Source organism: Acomys minous, assembly GCF_964271855.1.
Source record: "Acomys minous genome assembly, chromosome: 6".
NCBI classification, from domain to species: domain Eukaryota; kingdom Metazoa; phylum Chordata; class Mammalia; order Rodentia; family Muridae; genus Acomys; species Acomys minous.
In genome coordinates, this window is record NC_140487.1 from 51,736,217 (window position 1) to 51,762,104 (window position 25,888).

The 25,888-nt window shown below is 41.2% G+C and overlaps 1 protein-coding gene across 4 annotated transcripts; it reads left to right on the plus strand.

The window, feature by feature from the left end:
* Positions 1-1,174: 1,174 nt before the first annotated feature.
* Positions 1,175-25,465, plus strand: KBTBD2 (kelch repeat and BTB domain containing 2). 4 transcript variants are annotated; one of them, XM_084786814.1, is made up of 5 exons: positions 1,175-1,405; positions 10,256-10,403; positions 12,540-13,020; positions 21,235-21,400; positions 22,793-25,465. In XM_084786814.1, the coding sequence occupies exons 3-5, from the start codon at positions 12,851-12,853 to the stop codon at positions 24,326-24,328; spliced, it is 1,872 nt and encodes a 623-aa protein (XP_084642940.1). In that variant the 5' UTR covers positions 1,175-1,405; positions 10,256-10,403; positions 12,540-12,850; the 3' UTR covers positions 24,329-25,465. The 4 variants fall into 4 exon arrangements, with proteins under 4 accessions (XP_084642940.1, XP_084642938.1, XP_084642939.1 ...); XM_084786813.1 differs by lacking the exon at positions 1,175-1,405 and adding an exon at positions 1,509-1,695; XM_084786812.1 differs by lacking the exon at positions 10,256-10,403.
* Positions 25,466-25,888: the final 423 nt, after the last annotated feature.

Below are 25,888 nucleotides of genomic sequence, written 5' to 3' on the forward strand. Positions count from 1 at the left end.
GTTTTTTGTTTTGTTTTGTTTTGTTTTGATTACTGCAGGGAAGCAAAAGGAGTGAATAGATACATTGTATATGAGCTCAGTTAACTATATTTTCTTTGTATCATTACAGGAAAGCAAATGGAGTGGATAGATACATTCTATGTGAGCTCAGGTCAAATTTTTTTTTTAAGATTTACTTACTGTATATGAGTGCTTTATCTGCAGAAGAGGGCATCAGATCACATTATAGATGGGTTGTGAGCCACCATGTGGCTGCTGGGAATTGAACTCAGGACCTCTGGAAGAGTAGGCAGTGCTCTTAACCTCTGAGCCAACTCTCCAGCCCCGGTAAATTTTCTTTTATCATTCAGGGAAGCAAACGTGAGTAGATACATTGTACACGAGCTCTGCAATGCACTCATATTAAACTTAAACTCACTATTCAGCCAAAGGTGGCCTTGAACTCCTGATGCCCTTTCTCCAGCCTCCTGCCAGTTGGGATTAGAGGCTGCTGTAACTTTGCCTAATGTTTTTTCTTGTAGCCATCCCTATCGTCTGACTGGATTTGTTTCAACACTGGAAGTTAGGAAGTAGGAAATTCTGAACTTTTTTTTTCTTTGCTAACAATCCATAGCAAGTTACAAAACAGGCGCAGACCACAAGCACTTGCTGCTCCACGGCTTTGCTTTGAAACTTGGGGCATGGAGGTCGCTGCATTGCAGCAAAAACTGACTGGAGGCGTCACTTGTGGTGACCGTCCTCTGCACCCATTTGCTTCTAAAATGCGGGTTATCTCCGTGCTGACAACACTTCCCAGGACTTAGCAAACTGAACGTGATTTGAAAATCTAAACTAAGGAAACAGAGCCCATTCTGCAAACGGTCCAACGCCCTCCAAACAGCTGTATCTCTGGGAGACGCCTCAAGGAGGGATAACCGCAGCAGCACAGAATCCCAAGTGCAGCTGAACAGAGCTTTCAGAACAGCTTTTTCCAGGCCACTCCTGAGAGCTCCAGCCGGGTGGCCCGGCGACCCCAGCTCCGCGCACGCGCCCTGGCTGCCCGGCGACCGCCCGGGAAGCCCCGAGACAGACGCTAGCGTCACCCCGCGCGCCGCCTCCGCCCTTCCTGCTTCCCGTTTCCTTCCCGCGCCTGCGCGGCTCCAATTGTTTTGGCTTTCCGGTGGGGCAGAGGAAAAGGGCGCGGTGAGCCAGATGAAGGCGGGATCGAGCCGCCGGCAGCCGCTGGGAGCCCGGAGAGCCGAGGCTGGAGCGGGCCAGGGCGCGGGCGGCGGGCCGTGACGACGGCCCAACCCAGGAGGTGCAAGGAAGCGGAAGCGGGGGCGGAAGCGAGCGGCCCCGGGTCCCCGCAGCGCCACGCCCCCGCCGTGCGTGCGGCCGCGTGAGTGCATCCCGGCGGAGCGGCGCGGTGAGCTGGGAGGCCGGGGTCGAGGGGAGGGGGATCCGGGCCTGGCGCGAGGCGGGCATCCCTTTGTGGGCCGGGGCGGCGGCTGCTGCTGCTTTCAAACTCAGGCGCTTCCGCCCACAGCGCGGTGTTTCCGGCGCGGCCTGCGTGGGGCCGAGGGGCTCGGGGCGGCGTCCTTCCGAGGCAGAGCTGTTTTGCCCCGTGCGTGTCGCGGCAGCCGACGAAGGACGACCGGGTCCCTGCTTTTTTCCTCCCCCTCCTTGGCACATCTGCAATAACCAGGAGAGACCCAGGTTAGCCGAGGTCCTGTTATCTTCGGCCTGCTTATGCTCTGCGGTGGGAAGGGGATGCTACTACCCTTTGGAACCTGTTTGCTATAGACGGAAATCGTGCATTTGAACTCAACTCTCGACTTCCCCCGATAAGCCGGAAGATCGTGGAGTAGACTATGCGCTGCTGTAGTGCAGTTGTTTTGAGTTAACCTGTGCTTTCCCCTCGCCCCCCTCCCCAAGTCCCAGGCCTAGTAGTTTAAAATTCCTTTTATTTTTTTTTATAGCCACTTAAAGGAAAAGGAATACGCATTTTCGGAGCTGCGGATCTCTAGAATTTCCTTGGTGGCTCCTCTAAGTTAAAACAAGAAATTAAGATAGTAAAATTGGGAAGACTTTGCTTTGTGAACAACTACATCAGCTTTGTAAAAACAGGGGGAAAAGACCGTTCCGTGCTGGTCACGTGTTGTTTATAAATGAATCTGTAAGTCTGGCTCACTGAGCAGACACTGAGGAAAAGCTTTATCAGCAGTGTGCTCAGAGTGAAATTATATTTTCCTTCTGTGAGGGAATACGTTTTATTTATTTTCCCTTGGTTTCTTTTGGGTCGTGAATTCTTCCTCACATTTGAGTAATGTAGACCACCAGGTCTTTTACAGTTGAGAAAAATGCCTTCGTTTAGTGGGCGTTGGGATAAAGCTCATATTTGTAATCTATGGACCGTTTGAAAAGTCAAGTCAATTACTTGTTTTTACCAATCTCGCTAATGTGGAATTTTGCTGTTCTTTTTGTCTATCTGGTAAAAGTATGTCTTTTTTGCTTTGCTCTTCTGTTTTATTTCTTCTTCAGGATCTTTTAGATCAGGGCCAGAAATCTTAAAGAGGGTCTAAGTCTTGGCAGCTGTGGCGCTTCTGCTAAGCATGCTTTGTAGTCATCCCGTTGTTTGCGCAGTGTTATTTCCTCTGTGAGTTAAGTACTGGGGCCATTCTATTTTCCCCATCTGTGCAATACTGTGAAATGTGTTAACTGTATTTACAGATACCATAAAGAAACGAGAGAAATAAAAGGAGTCATAGTATTTAGTGTGGTCACCATAGGTTGTTGTTTTTGTTGTTCGTTTTGTTTTGTTGCCTTAGCTAATAGAAGTAATGAGCCATGAGTATTGTATGTGTTTCAGATGTCTGTTAAATTCCTAGAGACTTCAGTACTCTCTTAAAGTGTTATGGTGTTGGATGAAATCTTTAAAGCCAAAAGAGACCTGGCTTGCCACAGATTAGCTTGCTATTTAGAAAATAATTGACACCCATCACCCCCTCCCTTTCCCAGACACATTCCTAAGACAGTCGGGGCTGAGAAAATGGGTTTTGCTGCCCTGAAACGTCTGTTACACACCAGTCTTTCCCAGTTTTGCAGTTTGAATAAAATAGATACTTATGTAACTTGAGGTGCTAGGACTGGGAGGTTGGTTTCAAGCAGTCTTATGTGTATGAAGGGTGTTGCTGATGCTTTTGTAAGGAATTTCGAGTTCTTAGTTCCTTTTTGGGGAAGGAGAGATTGTCATGGGAGATTTGACTGCAGTGTCATGAGGCCATCTTTCTCTACTCCATTCATTATCAGTGACAGTGACTTGTGGTGCCTTCTGTTGCCATCAGGGGCTCTCGAGAGCTTTACCTCTGTGGTGGACTGACTTGTTCTGTAAGCTAAGCAAGCACCCTACTTACTTATTATTACTGAGCTATACATCCCTAGCCCTTGGTTTGTTTAAGTTACAGATCTTGCCTGTTGGTCCAAGCAAGCAGGATTCACCTCTCCTCCCTGCCTGCAGGGGGTGGGGCACACTTGGCATCATGGTTTCTGTGTGTGTCTGTGTGTGTGTGTGTCTGTGTGTGTGTGTAGAAACACATTTTTGTAGTTACAATGTTAGGGGACTCTGCCCCTTGCAGCCCTATATAAGAGTATTTGAGTATCTAAGATGATGCTTACATAACTTGGGGTATTAGGAATGACAAGTTGATTTAAGCAGTATTAGGTTTATGAAAAACAGTTCTTGGTTCTCTTGTCAGAAATTGTCTTGTGTTGTGGTTGGAGAAACTGACCCAAGAAAACAGTGTTAATGGAAAAGTTTGGGTCAGTTTTGCATCAGCCAAGCTCCCTTCCCACTCCTGAGACTGAGTAAACGGAGAGGTAAAAGAGTGATGATCCAAAACGCCGTCCTGGGCTCAGCTCTTCTGCCATAAGCTGCTGGTAACTTGATGACCATCATATAGTGTAGGAGCGTGTCCTTTTGCTTGACTTCACATAAGTGCATAGCATTACCCTGACTGAGCTGTGTGCTCTTCAGTTGGGGAAGGAAGGGACATTTGGGAACAGACTTGAGCTCCAAGTTTTATTAGAGTAGGGAAAAGTACTGAAATTTATCAGATTTGATAAATTCTGAACTAAAACAGCCTATTTCCCCTTACATTTGTTTCTTGTAACTCTAAAATATTTAATTTGTATAGCATTTGCCATTTAAAGATTGAGTGGTAAACTGGGCGTGGTGGCACGCCTTTAATCCCAGCACTTGGGGAGGCAGTGGCCGGCAGATCTCTGAGTTGGAGGCCAGCCTGGTCTACATGGTTCTAGGACAGCCAGAGCTACATAGTGAGACACTGTCTCAAAACAAAATTAAACAAAAGATCAAGTATCTTTTCTAAACATTCTCAGTTTTTTGGTTGTTTTGGTAACTTGAATGCAAGCTGCTTCTGGCGACCCATACAGTCCTCCCAAAGGAGTGATCTCTCTTCAAGAGAGGCTTGTTTAATGACTGTGCTATCATGGCTCTGGCTTTCGTTTTTCTGTGCCAACATCAGCCATTCCAAGATTAATTTTGTTGGGCTGATAAATTCATAATTCAATCCATCCTAAAAAGTCTGTACATTAGAAAAAACCTAATTTTATACCTTTTAGAGGGGAGCATGGTGGCTCATTTGTGAACTGTTAGCATTGGGGAAGCTAAGGCAGAAAGATCAGAGTTCAAGACAAGCTTGGATTATATAGAGTGCACTGGGACAGCCTGACCTACAGGGTGAGACCCTGTCTCAAAAATACCACAAGTTTTTAAAAAATTTTATTTTATTAATTTATTCATAGTACATCTCAATGGTTATCCCATCCCTTGTATCCTCCCATTCCTCCCTCCCTCCCATTTTCCCCTTACTCCCCTCCCCTATGACTGTGACTGAGGGGGACTTCTTCCCCCTGTATATGCTCATAGGGTATCAAGTCTCTTCTTGAAAGCCTGCTATCCTTCCTCTGAGTGCCACCAGGTCTCCCCATCCAGGGGACATGGTCAAATATGAGGCACCAGAGTACATGTGAAAGTCAGACCCCACTCTCCACTCAACTGTGGAGAATGTCCTGTCCATTGGCTAGATCTGGGTAGAGGTTTGAAGTTTACTGCCTGTCTTGTCCTTGGCTGGTGCCTTAGTTTGAGCAGGACCCCTGGGCCCAAAAAAAATACCACAAGTTTTGTCAAATACAGCGAGTTACCTTATAACTGGGATCTCTAGGCCTTTCATACTGTGGAGATTTGGCCTTTGGGAAGTTTTGCCAGTGATTGGACTAATAAATATTGTTGCACAGTGCATGCAGGGCTCTGTTTAAGGAACTGTCAAGGATGAGGCTCAATCCCTGAAAAAGCTATAGAAGAGTTCTATTTTTATTCCCATTTTATATATGAGCAAACTAAGGTGCAGAGCTAGTGAGCTGCAGAAATGAACTTTCCCCCAAAGTAGTTTGAGCTTATGTGCTTTTAACCCCTCTACCACGTGTGCACGCACACAAACACACACAGAGCATATTTGTCTCAAGAATGCCTCGGATTCTTTCTAACGAGCTTTCATCCTTCTGTAGTGGCACTTGGCAGCAGGAGATAGTGCTTCCTACAGTTCAGTGACTTACAGCCTGATTCTTAGAGGAAGACCTTCATCACTATATCATTTCTTTGAGAAAATTGTGGATGCTGTCTTAGTATGTAACTCAGGTTAAGAACTTGCTGTCCTCCTGCTTTATTATCCTGAGTAGTTTGTGCCCCATACCCAGGCCCCCCCTTTCCTTCCCTCCCTGTCTCTTTCTGTTTTTCAGTTGTTTTTCCAAGGCTGGGATAGAAGGCAAGACTATACACAACTTCATGCAGTCTAGGCCAATGCCCTATCACTCAGCGGCACTTGCAGCTTTTGTTTTACTTTTGACAGACAAGTAATTTTGTATATTTGTGGGATACAATGCAATATTTTTTAGAGATTTATTTTTTAATTGTGTCTGAATGCCTGTATGTGCACATGTGTGTAGGTGTGTAGGTCAAAATTGTCAGAGACCAGAGGCTGTTGTGAGATGATGTAGCTGCTGCCAACTGTGCCTAGGTCCCTACAAGAGCAGTATACTCTTAATCTCCTTAATCTCTCCAATCCAATTTAATGTGTTGATGTATACATTGTAGAATGACTAAACCAAGTTATTTCATATGTTCATCACCTCACCTACGGGGGCAGGGGGAGTAAAACATGTAAAATCTACCCATGGCAGTTTTTATTTTTGCTGTTTGAGACAGGGTCTCAGTGTGTAGCCCAGTGCCTTGGTTTCTCTTCCTCTTGCTGTGATTAAGTGCCCTCTGGCCAAAGCAATTTAGGAGAGAAAGGCTCCTAGTTCCAGGTTACAGTCCATCGTGGATGAAAAGCCACAGCAGCAGGATTTTAGTGAGCTGGTTATGTTGTATCTACATTCAAGAGAGAGAATTGCTGATTCTCAGCCTCCTTCTCTGTTAGGACCCCCTGCCTAGAAAATGGTCTCAAAATTCAGATGGGTCTTAATGGATTGCACGAAACAACATATCAAGGTAGTTCTCACGCAGTAGGCATGTTGGTCCAACTCCCAGATGTTTTTATATAGTAACGTTATTACTGGGGGGTGTCTCGCTGTGTAATAGATTGTTAAAACTTACTTTTCCTGTCTAAAATTTTGTAGTGTAGCAACTGCAAGCCTTGCTCACATTTTCTTCCTCCATCATTTATCTTTAAAAGACACGGTCTCATTCTTAGCTCCAGCTGGCATAGAAGCCTTCCTGTAGCCCAAGTGGCCTCAAACTTGTGGTAGTCGGCCTCTTGCCTCAGCCTGCCAAGTTTGGGGATTTCAGGCAGTTGTCACCAAGCCTGCTCTTCCTGCCTTTTTACACTTCAGTTTTCTTAGATCTCATTTTCACATTCAGTTTTATTCAGAACCTTATCCTCTGTTGGGGGATGGTCTGATGTATTTGATGCTAATGACTGCTTGCTGTCTGACCCACCTTTTGCTTAAAAAGCCATCCCACCTGGACAGGGCAAAGGAGATAGAGGAATTCTGGGAAGAAGCTGCTGCCAGGAGGAGAGAAAGGAGGGAGACCTGAAGGGAAGAGAGGAAGGCTACCATGGGTTAGCTGGAGGAGCAGCACATGGCCGGTGGCGTGAATGGAGAATCCGGCCCAGATTAAGAAAATTAACACATATTTAGGGTTTATAGATGGGAGGTAGCTTGATAGAAGTTATTGGAAGCAGATGGCATGGGATTGAGACAGGGATCCCATGCCTGCTCCACTAAGGAAAGTAGTGTAGAGGATTGATATCTAACCTGCCCCAGGATAACCAAGGCTACTTTAAAGTATAACAAGTGTCTGTGTCTTGATTGATTCCTAGCTGGGCCTATAGATAATACAGATAATTTAAAAAACAATAATCCTCTGTCTTGCCTGGTTAACATCTGAAAGTTTGCTTTACTCCTGTTTATAGTTGTGCAGTTACTGGTTTGCTGACAAAACTGTAGGGGTGAAAACTAGGTATTAAAGTCCAAGCATGTAGCCATCCCCACTGCTGTCTTAGTTCATAACTTCAATTTATATTAGTTGTTTATTTAATGTCAGTATTTTGCATCTATAGAACAAATTCACTGTTATTTTTACCACTTTATGGGTGTTTCAGTAATAACTTTATTTATGTAGATTGGCCGATAACTTTAAGGCAGAGGTTGAATCTTGCAGTCTGAAGACTTAAACACTTGAGGATGCGTGCTTATGCATGCTAGGCAATCATTGCACCACTGAACCGTCTCCAGAGGCTTTGTTATAGTCTTAGAGTAAAGTGAAATGGACATTTCTGACAACAAACATAAAGCTTTGGGTCTAACCAGGAACTATGTATGGCGTGTATAGTGACTTTACAACCTCTTGTACTGGCTTCATTTTAGGAGTCCTTGTATTTGGTAAATGGTTTCTTAATTCTCCTGCCTCAGCCTTGAGTGCTGGGATTATGAAAATGTATGTTTTAAAATAGAGTAACTATTCTGTATGTTAACAAAAAGCTAGAATATTTAAATAGATACTGAACAAAATTTCCCTTCCCACTGTGAGCCCCTCTTTGCAGTGGAAAGTGCTTGCTAGTCAGGACATTTTACTTGCTCTGCAGTATTTCTTAAGACAAAGGCCCCATGTCTCTGCCAATAATTTGTAGTCTGAGTGGGACACGTGGCATGGGCCTGCAGTCCCAGTACTAGGGAGGTTGAGGTAAGAGAATTTCAACTTAGTGGCCAGCTTTGGCTGTATGTAGAGATCTCTCTGTAGCAAACAAACATACATTAGATAGATAGATAGATAGATAGATAGATAGATAGGTAGGTAGGTAGATAGCCCAAAACCCTTAGCAAATCAATGGGCAAATTTGGAGCTTAAGATGACCCTGCCTCTCAATAAAACAACCTTGGTCTGGAAGTGCCCTTAGCAGCTTTGTTTAGCAGCTGTAGGGCCTTACGTTTGTCCTTATTGCCCCTTAGAAAAGCCAGATATAGTAGTGCACATTTTTAAACCTCAATATTCTAGAGGCAAAGGTAGGAGGAGCTCTGTGAGTTTGAGGCCAGCCTGGTCTATATAAGGAGTTCGCATCTAGCCAGGGCTATGTAGTAGACCCTGTTTAAAAACAAATCAAAAAAGAAAAAGAATACAACCATTATTTATAATAATTGGATCCAAAACTACTTAACAGTGAAGGAAAGCTGTATTTCAGGGCAAGTGTTTCTGTTGCAGCTTTCTTACAGTTGAGCCTGTTTAGCACTCATTTGCCTACCCCTGATGTGTCTCAGTCAGCTGTAGTTTTGGCTGTGATTTGTAGTTAACAGTAAATGTACTTTGCTTTTGAGAGCTCTAGTGATTGTCAACTCTCTCAGCACTTTAAGTGTAATTATTGATATATAGTAAATACTCAAAAACAATAGTTGAATTCAATTCAGGTAATATATCTTTAAAAACTAAACAGTTTCTTCAATACTGTGCAATAAAGGATGTCAACTTCTATTGATAAGATATGATTTATTGTTATTGCTATGCTGGGAATTGAGGCTAGGGACTTGAATATGCCAGGTATGCACTTTATTACCATCTAAAATACTTAATTTAAGATACAATATAGAATAATACACAAATAAGCTATTGAAGAAAAAACAAGTAATATGTGTTGTTACATGGTAAATAATATAGGATAGTGTTTGAGACTTGCTGTTGTGATCAAATGTTTGAGAGAACAGCTTAAAGGAGGAGAGGTTTGGTCCATCATGGCTGGAGGATGTGGTGGCAGAGTAGCTCACATCACAGTGAGCAGGGAATAGAGTAAAGCAGTTCATATCATGCAACTGGGAAGCAGTAACAGGAAGGGGCTAGGGCAAGAGAAAGCACCCCAGGGACATCCCGTCCCTGTGACCTAGTCCTCCAGTCAGGTCCTGCTTCCCTCAGCTTTGGTGAGGGATGCCTCAGGAGCTACCCTCACAGACTCTCTTCAGTTACATACTTAATATAAGTGCTTCTTCCTCCAATCAAGGCAAAGGTCAGAATGGGCCATCATGTACAGGCTTGGGTATATAGAGTGTTTTTCTTCTAAGAGCAAGGACTTTGGGCATTGTTGGGCATCTCATTTAACCATCCTCAACTTTGTATTTGCACAGCTAAGGTATGGAAGTCACAGGACAACTGCTCATGTTGCCATTGATAAAGATGATATGTTCAATTATGAAATGCTGCCCTAGATTTCTTGGGAGTTTTAATATATGTTAATCTGTATCACATTACTTCTATACAATATGTAACTTCAAATACTAAAGCATACCTCATCCTAAGAATTTTGAATAAAGGGCTGTGGGTATGTGTTAAGAATGTGAATTTGGGCTGGAAAGATGGTTCAATGGTTAAGAGTATTGTCTGCTCTTCCTAGGGGTCCTAAGTTCAATTCCCAGCAACCACATGGTGGCTCACAGCCATCTATACTGGGATCTGATGCCTGGTCTGGCTTACAGGCATATATGCAAAAAGAGCACTCATAAACATAAAATAGATACATAACTTTTTTAAAATGTGAGTTTTCCCAAGCCTTCACTAATGTGTGTCTTGCATTATACTTGGTAGCAGCCAGTGATCTTAGGTATTAACCTCAGAACTGTAGGGTAGAACTTTACCTTTCAGATCTAGATAAACTAAGAAAGTAAAGGACCCAGGCTCACTTTGCCTTTATACCTGTTTTTCTTATTTCCATAGTTAACTCACTGGAAGGCTGACCATCTGTATTAGATTAGCAGTTCCGTCAGTTGCTTACTTCTGGCCAGAAGACACAGTGTGATCTCTTTGTTACCCTTAACGGTTGATACTTTGTGAGGAAATAATGAGCATACACACAGGCTTTATGGTAAAATGACTTCCCTTCCCAACTTTGGAGCTCAGGGTTATCTTATCTAAGATTGAGGTAGTTTGGGGTTTAATTTATAGGTAGCCACCTATTTTTCTTTCCCTCTTACTTTTCTGGCTTATAATTCCTTTGGTAGCACATGTTAGAAATACTGAGTTTCAAATATTTTTGAAGTTAAACTTAAATTCATTTGGAATTTTGTGTTTAGATGTTCATTATTACTTGTTTTGCCTGCATGTATGTTGTACCATGTGTAGGTAGTACTTCATCCAGAACAGGGCTCCAGTCCCCTGGAACCAAAGACTGAGAAGGAATAAAATTAATTATCTAAGTAGATAGGAAGTGCGGGTAAGCCACTTCCAAAATGAGAAAATGACAAGGACAGTTTGATGCCTGAAGAGTTATCCAATACTCTATAACGTTGGAGCATCATCTTCAGCTCTCTGGCACAATATATATGACAGACATATTGGTGAGGCAGGAATTATTGAGGACTTGTTACTCTGTCTTGGCAGAGTTTGGCCATTGACTCTGCCTGGAACCAAGCTTGCCCGTTTTTAGGCAGAATTCTGTCTGTGGCAGAAATGAGGACATTTCCTAGTGGCTGGATTGCCATTGATAATGACGAGATATGATAGATGCTGGTTTACATACAGAATTTTAGATGCACCAAGATAGGAAAGATGTTCTCTTCAAGGTTGCTAAATACAAATAGTCAAAACACTATGGATGTAACATTTATATAATTCCTGATCGTTTCATGGTTCTTCTTACTGTAGGTATTTTATTGTATATATGTGTAATAATATAAGCGTATATGTAAAAAAAGAAAACAAAATAAATTTTACAAAAAAGAAAGAGGGGGACAAAAAACCAAACACTGGCCCTGGAAAGAACAGCCAGTGCTCTTAACCTCTGAGCCATTACTCTAGCTCCAGGCATTTCTCCTTTTATGAAGTGAATGTTATGCAGTAGGATATAGATGTGGGTTTCCCCCAGTGAATGGTGCTATTTCTTGAGGTAACAAAATGCATGAAAATACAGCTTAAGGAAGGGTTTTTATTTTGGCTTGCAATTTGAGAGTCTGGTCCATGAGGGCAAGGGTTATGGAAGCTGTCATATCACCCCACAGTCAGGAAAAAGGAAGTATTGCTTCCTTTCTATTCAGTCTGGGAACCATATTTACAGTAGGCAATTTCATTAACTAGTCTAACATAGAAACTCCTTCACAAATGTGCCCAAAGATTTGTTTTCATGGTGATTCTAAGTCTTGTAAAATGACAGCCAAGATTAGTTAGTCATCATTAGTGATTGGCTAGTTGTTCCAATTTTGTTGGAATAAGTGAGCCCTCTTGATTTCTAGACCCATTTGACCATGTCTAATTTCATATGTGTACTTGGGCTTATTGGTAGCTTATAGTGCATTTTAAAGAGATAGAGTCTTGGGGAGAACTGCCTCTAACTTTGTTCAAATATTCTGACAACTTAAGTTCATACATTAATTTGGAAATATAGTAGTAGTGTTTTTCTGTAACGTGTTATTCTCATAAACATTTCTAAGAACACACTACAAAGAAGTAAATTATACTTACTTCTTGTGCATAGGTTAGCACTCAGTGGACAAGGGCTTGCCCAGCTCCTTAAAACAAAATACATGTTTGATACCTACACATGCAGACATATGTATACATTAGAACTTAGAAATAACACAGTTTGAATCTAGTTGCTGTGTAGTCTTTATGAAAAGTGGCAACTACCACAGAAGAGGGCTTCTGTTTGCATTTTGGTTTTCCCTTAAGTCATAGTCATGTGTTGCTATTAAATAGCTAGAAGATCCAGTTTTGTGTTTAAATTCTTTAAAGAACCTTAAAATTGTCTCCTTATTTTTTTGCTTATTTCCTAGTATGTTTAGGATCTTGTTTGGAAGGCAAAATGTTTAAAATACAACTGTTAGTTTTATGCAGCCTAGTTATTTTAAATGTTACAGACTTGAACAATTACTTTTCTTCTGTTTCATTTTTTGTACTAATATCTAAAGTTGATTAGAATTTCACATAAATGCAATGCTTATCAAAAGCTGTTGATTTAAACATTGTATTCTAAAAGCTTATTCTAACTGGACTTTTTTCTTTTTAGTTCTGCAGAAAACCTACTGAACATAAGATGTTGCAACAAAATCTACCTCCTGTATTTTTCACTTTTATTCATGAGCTGCCCAGTTGCAATTTTGAGCAGGATGTCTGGAGAATCTGTTGAAAAACTATAGCGCATGATGACCTAGCAAAGACTGTAAGCCTGTAACAAGATACTGGAAGTGGCCGTTCTGGTTCTGAATGCTGCAAATAACAGCAAGGGGACTCCCTCCATTATTTCTGAAGTATTCATTTGACCTTCCATCAAGACGGACTTTTTAAATCTGTTCTGGGAGATATTAATGGAATGCAGTCATGTCCACTCAAGAGGAAAGGCAGATCAATACCGAATATGCTGTGTCCTTGTTGGAACAATTGAAGCTGTTTTATGAACAGCAGTTGTTTACTGACATAGTGTTAATTGTTGAGGGCACTGAATTCCCGTGTCATAAGATGGTTCTTGCAACATGTAGCTCCTATTTCAGGTAAGTAGTTTATCTTGTTTAGTTTGATAAAAGTGCCATTGAATTTTCTTCAATACTGTGTGTGTGTGTGTGTGCGCGCGCGTGCGTGTGTGTGTTGCACGCGCATGCCTGCCTGAACTCATGGTGGAGATCAGAGGGCAGCTTGCTTGCCAGAGTTGGTTCTTTCCTTCCACCTTTATATGGACTCTGAGAAAGAACTCTTGTCACCAGGCTTCCCCAAAAGCACCAGAGCCACACTGATCATCTCACTGACTGGGATGATGTTCTGTCTGTAGGAATTATTGTAAATGCTAAAGGTTATGGTTTTCTTTCTTTTGTTCTTTCTTTTTTAGACAGAGTCTTACTGTGTAGTTTTATCTTCCTTGAACTTACTATGTGGACCAGGCTGGCCTCTAACTCACAGAGATCTGCCTGCCTCTGCCTCCCGGGTCCTGGGATTAAAGGCGTGCACCTTAAAGGCCCACCTTAAATGTTAAAGTTTTTTTTTCTTTTTTGGGGAGGGGGGTTGTTTGTTTGTTTTTGTTTTTGATATTTTGAGACGGGGTGGGGGGGTGGGGGGGTGTTCTCTGTGTTGTAGCCCTGGCTGTCCTAGCCTCATTTGGTAGACCAGACTGGCCTCAAACTCACAGAGATCCACCTACCTCTGCCTCCCAGAGTGCCAGGATTACAAGTGTGTGCCACTGCGTCCAGCTAAATGTTAAAGTTTCTAAAACACATATCTCTGGGTTTATTTTTAAGTTTTTAACTCAGAAGATGCAGTATTTGTCAAAGCATTTCTTTATATGTGTAAAGTACAGATGAAATTTTCACAAAACTTCACAAATTCTATAAAAATACTTTCACAAAAGTATTAAATACAGAAAAATTGTTGAAATTGACTAAAAAAGTTTTACTGTGGGGTGGCCCAACTCTGCCAAGACCGGGTAAGCAAGTCCTTAGTAGTTCCTGCCTTGCGAATAAGTCTGTCAGAGATATTGGGCCAGAAGGCCAAAGACGAGGCTCCAGCGTTACAGACAGTGTTGGGTGACTGCTTAGGCGGTAAACTGTCTCAGTCATTTTATTTATTGGAAGCTGCTAAGCTGCTAAGCTGCACTTCTGGTTCACTCAGGAATTTAAGTCTTATTCCTTCTCAAGTCTGAGGGGTGTTGAAGATCACATAGTTCAGTTCTACAATCAAGTTTAGTTGGTTAGGGGATAGGATCTTTTTAGATCAAGATAAAGGAGTTAAGTTAATAGAGATGAGATATGATAGATTCTTAATCTCATTCAGAAATTTAGACCCAACAAGACAGGAAAGATGTTTATTTCAAGTTTGACAAATACAAATAGCCACATGGTTCTCCCTGCTGTATGTAGTTTGTTTTATGCATGTGTAATAAAATAAATATATATGAAAAATTCAAAATACTGTTTCTTGAAAAAATGATAATTCTTATTTTAGAACCTCACGGTCATTGTAAACTGAAGAGTTATGCAACAGACTCAAACAATTTATAGGGGATAATTGATGCTATTTAGATACTAGCTTCAACAATAACAAAAACAACAAAAATAGGTACCGCCTTAAGGGAAATAATTTGGTTACTATTATGCTTATGGTACCCACTTAGCCTTTCCAGACTCCATGCAGTGTTGGTGCACTCTGTGTCTCAGAATTTGGAAGTCTATTTAGTTATGCTCATTTTTAGAGGAGAAAGGTTTATTTTAGCTCACAGTTCCAGGTGATAGTCCATCAGAGACAAGTAATAAAACTTTGAGCTTCCAGGATGTTTTCCATCTTTAAGGTTCTTGAGAATAGAAGCTAAAGTAAAGAAGTTGCTTTCATTAAAGTCTTTAATGTAAGTCTTTAAAGTAAGTTTTGCTCAACATTCAAAAAAGACTGTGTAAATGAGAAAAAATAAGTATATACTAAGTGTAGTCTTGTTATAAATAAAAAAGCTGTTTCTGCTGCCTATTTGTGGCAGCTGTAAGCAAGACAGACTAAATTGACTTTGAAGGTTGATTTACAAAAAAAGTGTAGAGATGGCATATTCCTCAGCTGTCTTCACCAGTGCCAGTTGCTTATGCAGTGCCAGTTGCTTTGCTTTCAGTTTATGCAGTTTCAGACACTGATTTTTTTCTCTATTACAAAGCCTGTTTGCAATAATCAGGTGCTTTTTAGAAATGGAAGTTACTGAATTTCAACACCAGAAGTTCTGTTCTGTTCTAAGTCTCTCAAGTGCAGACTTAGAAGCTATTGATTAGAGAGGTTTCTTTGCACTTGACTGTGATGTCATTTGTTTTTCAGACCCATTGTTTTAGCTGGTGGTAGAGATTCAGGGTCATAATTTCAGTGACTGGACACCTGAGTTCATAAGCTCTCTCTTCTTAATGGTTGTTAGTTGCAAATTAGTCATTAATGGAAAGAATTCTATGCTTTTGTTACAGATTGACATCTGCATAGTTATAGTTGTTTTTGTTGCCCAGATTGGTATCTATTTTGAGAACTTGTATGTGTCTCCTGCTTCAGTATTATTAATAATAATAGAGTAGGATATTTAGTGTTAGTTACCTTAGCAGTCATTTAGTAGAGTATTAAAACTATGCCAAGAGAAATTCTATTAATTTTTCTGTTACCATTTCATTTTATCTTAAGTTTGTGGTTGTAAAAAATAACATGATTCGGGCTGGAGAGATGGCTCAGAGGTTAAGAGCACTGACTGCTCTTCCAAAGGTCCTGAGTTCAATTCCCAGTAACTACATGGTGGCTCACAACCATCTATAATGAGATCTAATGCCCTCTTCTGGTGTGCAGGCATACATGCAGGCAGAAGACTATATAAATCATAAATCAATAAATCTTTTAAAAAATAACATGATTTATGTTAATGTAAATTTTAATCACATCTAGTTAGTGTGTGTGTGTGTGTGTTTATGTGTGCTGAACAGTCCATATATGGAAGCCAGAGTACAACTTGGAAGAGTTGGTTTTTATTTATCAAGTTATTTACTACCTAAGTTGAGATTTTTGAAGACAGGGCGACTTAAAAATTTCAATAATACTATAATATTCCAAGTTTAAAGACAACAGTTTTTTTAAGGCTTCCATTATTTATTAGGAGCTAGTTCCTTCTATTTATTGGTTTATTTTGTGTATACAGGGGTTTCACCTGCATGTACGTCTGTACAAGGTATGTGCTTGCTGTGTGTAGAGGCCAGAAGAGGGTTTTAGATCCCCTGGAACTGAAGTTGTAGATAGTTGCGAACCACCATGTAGATGCTGGTAATTGAACCCAGGTCCTGGAAGAGCAGCCAGTTCTGTTGAGCCATCTTTTAAAAGTTTTAATTTTATATGTATGCATGAAGTGCCCCTGGAGGCCAGAAGAGGTTGTTCGATTCCCTGGAACTTGAGTTGCACATGGTTGTGAGCCATCATACAGATGCTGGGAACAGAACCCGATCCTCTGAAAGAGCAACAAGTACTCTTAACCACCGAGCCATTGCTCCACCCTGTAGTTTTCTGCGATAGTTTACATGATTTTATGGGAAAACATGATTTTCCTAAAGCAACCACTTAATATTTTTTGAGTATATAGAATAGTTCAGTACATGTGTATAATTAAAGCTTCATATCATTAAGATCTTTTGATGGAATAGTTTTATAGCAACAAGAAGAAAATATACTAGTTTTCATGTGTCTTTTCTTTGTACTGAGTGGATTATGGCATATCCCTTAGTAATATCAAATATTCTTAGCTGGATTTTGCCTTCAGAATTCAGGGTTGCTACATATACAACTAATTATGCTGTTCATTTTCCTATTGATTTTATGTGTGGTATGTGTTTGTGGTATGTGCTACTATGTGTGTTTAGGTCAGAGCACAAACCTCGGGTGTCAGACTTAACCTCCCATTTTGTTTGAGACAGTATCTTCCTGTTTGCTATGAGCTTTGATGGGGATTCTCCATTTTGTTTTAGAAAACTGAGATTACAGATGATACTAGGTCTGCTGTTAGGTGGATTCTGGAAAGTTGAACTAAGATCCTCAATATTTGTGCAGCAAGCATTTTACCCACTATGCCATCTCCCAAGTACCAAAATTGTACCTTTAAACTAGTTGTGGTTTTTCCTTGTAGTTTGTTACCCAAATAGTAATTGTATCTTGTTAAAATTTACTGATTCTTTTGTACTCAAAACAATTGAATTACTCAGCAATTTTATGGTACTTAAGCTTATTACATCATTATGTAATTTTTAAAAATTGTTATTTTAAAAAAAGGCAGCTTAAAACTTTGGCAAAGGCATTGCAACATATTTCAGTGGGTAAGGATATTTGCCACTTCCATATAGTAGAAGGAGAAAACTGGCTCCCACAAGTCTTCTTTTGACCTCCACATACTTGCCATGCCACATACATACATACATACATACATACATACATACTTACACACACACACACACACACACACACACACACACACACACACACACAGAGTCCATCAGTCAACAAATGTAAACTTTTTTAAATGTCCATGGTTACATTGGCTAGGCTTCTGTTATTTTTGGTGTTAAAGCAGTCACTTTATAGACATTGAGTGTTTTATGTAACAACCCTGAATTCTGAAGGCAGAATCCAGCTAAGAATACTTGAGAAAAATATGTTACTAAGACATCAACTAATGGTATCAAATAACCATTCTCACAGTCATCTGTATAGTCAACTGTTCCTTGCTTTATGCCTCTTTCCAATGGTACTATCTTCTAATGGAGTGAATGTAAAAACCACTTATCAGCCGGGTGTGGTGGCGCACGCCTTTAATCCCAGCACTCGGGAGGCAGAGGCAGGTGGATCTATGTGAGTTAGAGGCCAGCCTGGTCTACAAAGCAAGTTCAGGACAGCCAAGGCTACACAGAGAAACCCTGTCTAACAAAAACAAAAACAAAACAAAACAAAACAAAAAGCCACTTACCTTGCATGTCTTTTCAAGATTCTTGCAGTTCTTTTAGTATCAGTCACATACATTCATTCATTCTCCACCCCACCCCACCCCCCGTGTGTGTGGGTGCCTGCCTGTCTGTCTGTCTCTCTCCTCCCCCCTCCCCCCCAGGTGAAAATGGTAGCAATAGATGTTCTGGGTGTCTTTCTCTAAGAGCACTCTCCTGACTCAGTCATGTTCATTTGTATTCATCTTTTAGCCTTAGGAGAAACTTAGGAGCCACCTGATTGAGATTGTTGGTGCCTGTGTTCTCTCCCTGCTTGCCTGGATTTTAGTGTCTGTCCTGGTTGCTCATTTTGCACTTTATTAGGAATTACCAGTTACTTTAGTTCATTTTGCAGTGTTTTTCTCTTTGGGTTGGGGTTGCGGGGAGTGCTGTTTCTTCTTATAGGCTACAGGCTATGATGAAGGGAAGGCAAGGGACTTGGAGACAGAAGCTGAAGCTGAAGCCAAATGCAGGGCTTCCCTCGACTTCACAGCTGCTGTTTATTTCTTAGAACTGATGTAGACCAGCTTTGAATCCACAGTGATGCTCTTCCCTTAGCCTCACAAGTGCTGGGATTACAGGTGCAAGCCACGGTGCCTGGCTACAGGTGTTTTTATTATTTTTATTATTAGTAGGAGTAGAAGATGTTTTATAGCTACTGGAGATTAAGCCCAGGGTATCAGATAGGCAAGGCAAGAGTTTTCCCCTGAGATATTCTGGCCCTTTTAGGATTTTTGAGTTTAGGCTGGCTTTGAACTTGTGGTTGTCCGGCTTTATTTAGCTTCAGCCTCCCAGGTAGCTGACTCCACTGTTTGGTATCCACATTGTAGTGGATATGCTGAGTGATGGTGCATGCATTCCATGGATCTTTTCTTTTTCCAGAAACTTTTCAATCCCCACACCCCCAAAAGAAAAACAAAAAACCTGCCTGAGTTCTACTTCAATGTTGTATGTGTGTTGTGTGTTTATAAAACTGGGATTCTTAGGTACAGTTTTCTTGGGGGTCTCTTTTTGTGGGGGGAGGGAGAAGGGGAGGTCCTTCCTGACCTAATCAGCCACTTAGTAGCTGAGTCATGACTCCTGCATTAATTGCTGACACCCCCCCCCCCCCCCCCGTTTCCTCGACTCTTATACTCTTTATGGATGATTAGCTTATATTCCTTTTGACCTAACTGGTCTTCTCATATGCACAGCTTGACTCACCTTAGTCCAGTTATGAACTTTCCTTCTTTGCCTTACAATTTGTTAATGGTTAACATTTTTTCCAGGTATTTTATTGAAGGCAAGCAGGTAGCTTCGCCTCTATCTGCTCTCGGCCATGTCCTTTGCTGTGTTCAGAAAGTAGCTGGCTTTATGCGCTTTTTGTATTCACTCCTGGCATAGATGCTTGTTCAAGTTTCATAGCCACTTTCCTAGTTTTCAGCCTTTGGCTCCTGAGCTCTGTCTGTGTATAGAGTATTCACCTTAGAGAAGAATTAATTCAGCATGGTTAATGTAAGTTGAACACAGGATCTCCTTCAGTGTCCACCAGATTACTCACAGGCAGCAGGGGAGGCTGGGAGTGCGCTCAAGGCCTCGCTGCCTTTGCAGCCCTGCCCGTTTAGAGGCCTGCGGCCTGCCACTCATCTTTTCAGGTCATAGTCTGTTACGCAGCTTTTATTCAGCTATGCCTCTGAGGGGTTGTGCCCCGTACTATGTTATACAAGCCGGATGCCTTCCTCATCTCTTTGAGGGATTCAACTAGTATGTTTTCGGGACACTCTTAAGTCACCGCATACGGAGGCTTCTGTTCTCATGTGCAGTTAACTATTCTAGTAGGTGAGCTGGCACGATGGCTCAGCACTTGCCATCGAGTGACAACTTGAGTTAGAGCCACAGTGGAGGGACAGAACTGATTCCCAGAAGCTGTTTTCTGACCTCCACACATGCATGATGCCCCGCACCCTATCCCCCACACACTGTAGACATGGACAATAGGGAAAAGTAACAAATTGTGGATCTTTTTGTCCTAAGTAGATTTTTAAGTTGCAGCCTGAGCTGGGTGTAGTGGCACAATGCCTTTAATTCAGCACTCAAGAGGCAGAAGCAGCTGGATCTCTGAAATCAGCAGCCTAGTCTACACAGTGATTTCCAGGAGAGCCAGAGGCACACAGTGAGACACTGTCTCAAGAGAGCTGTGGTCTGTATTCCCACAGTTCCAGTGGTCTTTCTAGCATAGTTCCCTGCATACTTTTTGTAATGGAGCTGCATGGTTTTAGGAGATTATTTGGTGATTTGTAAGCTTTTTAATGGTAAAATTTATATACCATAAAATCTACCCATTCTTAATGTGCAGTCAGTCATCTGCAGCTTTCTTCCCACATATTCTATTGCAAATAGAAACTATTGTAAGAAAGAAAACCTTACAGTCCAGCTACTTACCTGTATTTACATTGTTTGAGATATGACAAGTCGCCTGTAACGGGCTGGATGGGGGTGTAGTTCACTGGTGTGCCTTCCGTGCATGAAATGTCCTGGATTTTATTCCCAGCATACGTAAATCAAGCATGATAATGCGTATCCATAATCTCAGCACTGCAGGGGGAGGCAGGATACCCAGATGTTCAAGGCCAGCCTATAAAGGCAGGCAGGCAGGCAGGTAGCTAGACAGATAGATAGATAAAGATGTGCACAGGTTTTAAACAAGTATGCCTTATATTTATAAAAGACTATCTTTGTTTCTGTGTGCTGAAGGTGTCTAGGAACCATCTTAGATGCTGAGGATGACAGAATTGTACTACCATTCCCATGGTCTAATTTAAAACATGTCTGTTGTTTTGTATTCATTTTTATAGTCACTTCTCAGTCTCTCCTGCAACTTGGGGTAACTACCAGCTAGCTTTCTGTCTGTATAGACTTGACAGTTTTTTGACATTACATGTAAATGAACTCATGGGATCTTTGATCTGGCTTTTTCTCTGAGCATAATGTTTTTGAGGTTCATTTATTTATCAATACTTCTGTTTTATTGCTGAATAGTATTCCATTGTGCAACTGTGAGGAATAAGTTAATGTTGATGTCCTCCATCAGCATGGCATAGTAGTTATTGTCTGGCTTATCATCAGCCCTGGAATATATATGATTTTTCTCATTGTCTTTGAAAGTCTTCTCTATAAGTAAATTGAATTAAAAATGGATTAAGTAAAGCAACATCCTATGGTACCAGATTTGTTTTGTCTTTTATTCAGCTTGTTTTTCCCTGTCCACTTTAGGGCCATGTTCATGAGTGGACTAAGTGAAAGCAAGCAAACACATGTACACCTGAGGAACGTGGATGCTGCTGCCTTGCAAATGATAATAACGTATGCATACACAGGAAACTTGGCAGTAAACGACAGCACTGTAGAGCAACTCTATGAAACAGCTTGCTTCCTACAGGTAACGCCAGGCCTACTCCCTGATGTCGAGCGTTAGCTTATTTTGTCAAACAGATTCTCGTTGATGATATCTTTATCCGTACAGTCTTTTTGCAGATTTTATATGGGTCAAATTTTGTTTATAAAATGTAAAATGAAAAAATAGGTTTTTCTCAGTTGGTAAGTAGTTTTATGACAGGCATATAATTTTAAAAAGTTAAGTGTGTGGCAGAGTAACAGCCATATTGGTGTAGAAACATCATGTTTGCTTCCCCCCCCCCTCATTTTTCCAGTGGTAACACTGTATTAAACACAAGGACTTATCTGTGTGGGTTCGATTACAGATCCTAGTAAATTAAAAATAACTAAGCTGGGTATACATGATGGCACACACCCATATCACAGTACCGGGGAGGCTGAGGCAGGAAGATCTTAAATTCTAGGGCACTCTAAGCTCTACATATACAGTGAGACCCTATCTTAAAAGAAATAGACAAATTAATTTTCATACTTTGCCTAATATACTTAAAGAATTTAGATTTCAAGAGTGTTGGTGGTTAAAGTGTAAAATTCATTAGTGTGTGATAGAATTCTCAAGACAAATTTAGTCTGTGGAAGATTTAGTATTTGTAATGGTTGTGGACTATATTGAACTATTAAATGGGTAAAATTGATGATTAATGCCTTTTAACATGAACTCTGTAGTTCTCAAATTCCCTCTTCAGATTTTAATAAGAATCTGGGTATTTTCTTTTTTTCTTTTTTTTTCTTTTTTTTAGAATATATGAGGTTTATTAAGTGAGCATGGAGGGAGAAGGAAAGGGGGAAGGGGTACCCTAGAGAGAGAGAGGGAGAGAGAATAAGGGGGGGGGGATGTAGAGAGAGAGAGAGTAGAGCAAATCTGGGTATTTTCATCATCCCTTTCCCTGCTTTGGAATAATACTGTGTACTTTAGAAGCTGGTCTTTTCAGCCAGAATCTCAGCAATTGGGAGGTGGAAGTGAGTGAAGGACAGCTGCATGTTACAAGACCCTGTCCACAAAAGCCAACAAAAGAAACAGAGTTTCAACCAAGGGAGAACTTTCAGACATCTGAGATTACCAGTGTGTGCCACTCACACTTAGCCTGATTGGAAGAGTTAAATTAGGCCATTAGGCAAGAGAAAGAAGTGGGAAACTGTATAGTCTAGAAGTCTAATTGTATTGCAGGAAACTTTCTTACCCGAAACATACAAATCTGGAGGTAAAAGTTGATACCATGGGAGAGTGTGCTATGGGAAAGCTGTATCTTAGATAAAAGTAAACTTGAGGATGGGATGTAGCTTTCAGTGTGGGGTTCTGAGTTCAATGCCTTAGCAACTTTTTCATTTTAATTTTTTTCCTCTTTATCGTTCTCTTTTCCCCCTCTTATTTTAGGTAGAAGATGTGTTACTGCGTTGTCGAGAATACTTAATTAAAAAAATTAATGCAGAGAACTGTGTGCGGTTGTTGAGTTTTGCTGACCTCTTCAGTTGTGAAGAGTTGAAGCAAAGTGCTAAGAGAATGGTGGAGCACAAGTTCACGGCCGTGTACCACCAGGAAGCCTTCATGCAGCTGTCCCACGACCTGCTCATAGACATCCTCAGTAGTGACAACCTCAACGTGGAGAAGGAAGAAACGGTTCGCGAAGCTGCCATGCTGTGGCTGGAGTACAACACAGAGTCACGGTCCCAGTACCTCTCTTCAGTTCTTAGCCAGATCAGAATTGATGCACTTTCAGAAGTCACACAGAGAGCGTGGTTTCAAGGTCTCCCACCCAACGATAAGTCCGTTGTGGTTCAAGGTCTTTATAAGTCCATGCCCAAGTTTTTCAAACCAAGACTTGGGATGACTAAGGAGGAAATGATGATTTTCATTGAAGCATCATCAGAAAATCCTTGTAGTCTTTACTCTTCTGTCTGTTATAGCCCCCAGGCAGAAAAAGTTTACAAGTTATGCAGCCCACCAGCTGACTTGCATAAGGTTGGGACAGTTGTAACCCCTGATAATGATATTTACATAGCAGGGGGCCAAGTGCCCCTGAAAAACACAAAAACAAATCACAGTAAAACAAGTAAACTGCAGACTGCCTTCAGAACTGTGAATTGCTTTTACTGGTTTGATGCACAACAAAATACCTGGTTTCCAAAGACACCGATGCTTTTTGTGCGTGTGAAGCCATCTTTGGTTTGCTGTGAAGGCTATATCTATGCAATCGGAGGAGATAGTGTCGGAGGAGAACTTAATCGGAGGACTGTAGAGAGATACGACACTGAGAAGGATGAGTGGACAATGGTGAGCCCCTTGCCTTGTGCTTGGCAGTGGAGTGCAGCAGTTGTGGTTCACGACTGCATTTATGTGATGACATTAAACCTCATGTACTGTTACTTTCCAAGATCTGACTCGTGGGTAGAAATGGCCATGAGGCAGACTAGCAGATCTTTTGCTTCAGCTGCAGCTTTTGGTGATAAAATTTTCTATATCGGAGGGTTGCATATTGCTACCAATTCTGGCATAAGACTCCCCTCTGGCACTGTAGATGGGTCTTCAGTAACTGTGGAAATTTATGATGTGAATAAAAATGAATGGAAGATGGCAGCCAACATCCCTGCTAAAAGGTACTCTGATCCCTGTGTTAGGGCTGTTGTGATCTCAAATTCTCTTTGTGTGTTTATGCGAGAAACCCACTTAAATGAACGAGCTAAATATGTCACCTACCAGTATGATCTGGAACTTGACCGGTGGTCTCTGCGGCAGCATATATCTGAACGTGTACTGTGGGACCTAGGGAGAGATTTTCGGTGCACTGTGGGCAAACTTTATCCATCTTGTCTTGAAGAATCTCCATGGAAACCACCAACTTACCTTTTTTCACCAGATGGAACAGAGGAGTTTGAACTGGATGGAGAAATGGTTGCACTTCCCCCTGTATAGGGGAGCTGAGGGAGTGGGCACACCGGACTCCTTTGCTAAGCCAGAGGATATAAAAGGACTGAGTATGAGTACATAAAAATCTATCTTTGATACATTTTATTTTTATGCCCTACTTAATATTTGCATCAGTATAATATATATCAGTGTGTCATACAGAAAGATATGCTTCTGTAATATGAAATAGGATATTTGATAACTGAGAAACTTTTATGTGTATCATGTGAGCATAGGAGTCTGGATTACCAACATTGTCAGCCCTGTGTATGTACAGTCCAGAACTTCACTTTTAAAAGTAATTTCCTGTTCCTAGTGTGCTATATCAAAATTGTGCCGAGATTATTTTAGTATATGTATTGAATTCCTGTACTTCTAAAGTCCTGGAATATAGTTTTTCTAGTATAACTCCGCTGCACTTAACACTAATGTTCATGTTGGTATAGAAATGTCTTTTAAATCCTATACTAGTGTGGAGGAAGATCTCCTAAACGTCTATGGTATTACACAGGGAAAGCTGCGACTGCGGGATCAGTCTCACTATTCAATAGGTGCATGTGTTCCCTTCCCACTGACATACTTGTCTTTCTAGAATACAGGTTGTCCAGGCGGCTGGTCACTTACCAGGTGTGGACTTAAGTTGCTGGGCTTGCAAATGAATTGCTGGTCCCTCATTGTGCGGGTCTAGGTGGAGCTTTAATCAGTAAATGTCTCCACTTTCTATATTACATTAACGTTGGCTCATGCATATAACCACCTGCTGCTGATGTAGTTCTCCATCTTAAAAAGACTTAGAGTGGATTAACCAGGTCATTACATCTTAATTTAATAACGAGCATTACTGTAGAGTGATTGTGTGTAGGTATCTATTAGGTGTGTTTTTTAACCTGATGTGTGTATGTTTGGGGGGGTAGGGTTAGAAAGGTGCACCGTGCAGGATTGCCTGCACTGACTGTGCAGAAGAGCAGATACTCGTGCTGCTCTGGCATTAATCCCAGGAACCACTAGCAGTAGTGGGGCGCCACCAATGTCACATGAGCACAGGTGCCTCATGACAAACATGGCTGGCATGTTCAACTGCATAATGCTCTGGCACTGTATTTTGAATGACATTAATTTATTAAATAAATTGTATATAATCAATATCTGGTTTGGTTTTTTCTTTTGTGAATAGAGTGCTCTAGCTATGCTTGCAGTTGAGGTTTTGCCAGGCCAGCTTAGGTACTTGCAGGTGGTTTCTCAAAAAATGTGTTGATATACACACATACACACACACACACACAGAGAGAGAGAGAGAGAGAGAGAGAAAGACTGATCCCCCAGCATTTTCTGCTGTTTCACTGTCTGCAGTCCCCGTTACCCAACAAAAGTTTTGGTTTGGAAATACTAAGTAGAGAATTGTAGAAATGAACAGTTTGAAATTGATGCAAATTGTCCCTTTAAGCTGCATGTTTATACTGAGTAAGATACATAACTGTTAGTCACTTAGAAACCAATTCACTCCAGGTTTGCTATATGGCATGGAGGCACCACACTTAGATAACTTACACCATCATAATTGTTGAT

Excerpts from the sequence above, each read along its gene's own strand:
- KBTBD2 (XM_084786814.1), top strand. The coding sequence starts at position 12,851 with ATGTCCACTCAAGAGGAAAGGCAGATCAATACCGAATATGCTGTGTCC. Across the intron at positions 13,021-21,234 it reads ACATGTAGCTCCTATTTCAG|GGCCATGTTCATGAGTGGAC; the intron begins GTAAGTAGTTTA and ends TGTCCACTTTAG. Across the intron at positions 21,401-22,792 it reads AAACAGCTTGCTTCCTACAG|GTAGAAGATGTGTTACTGCG; the intron begins GTAACGCCAGGC and ends CTCTTATTTTAG.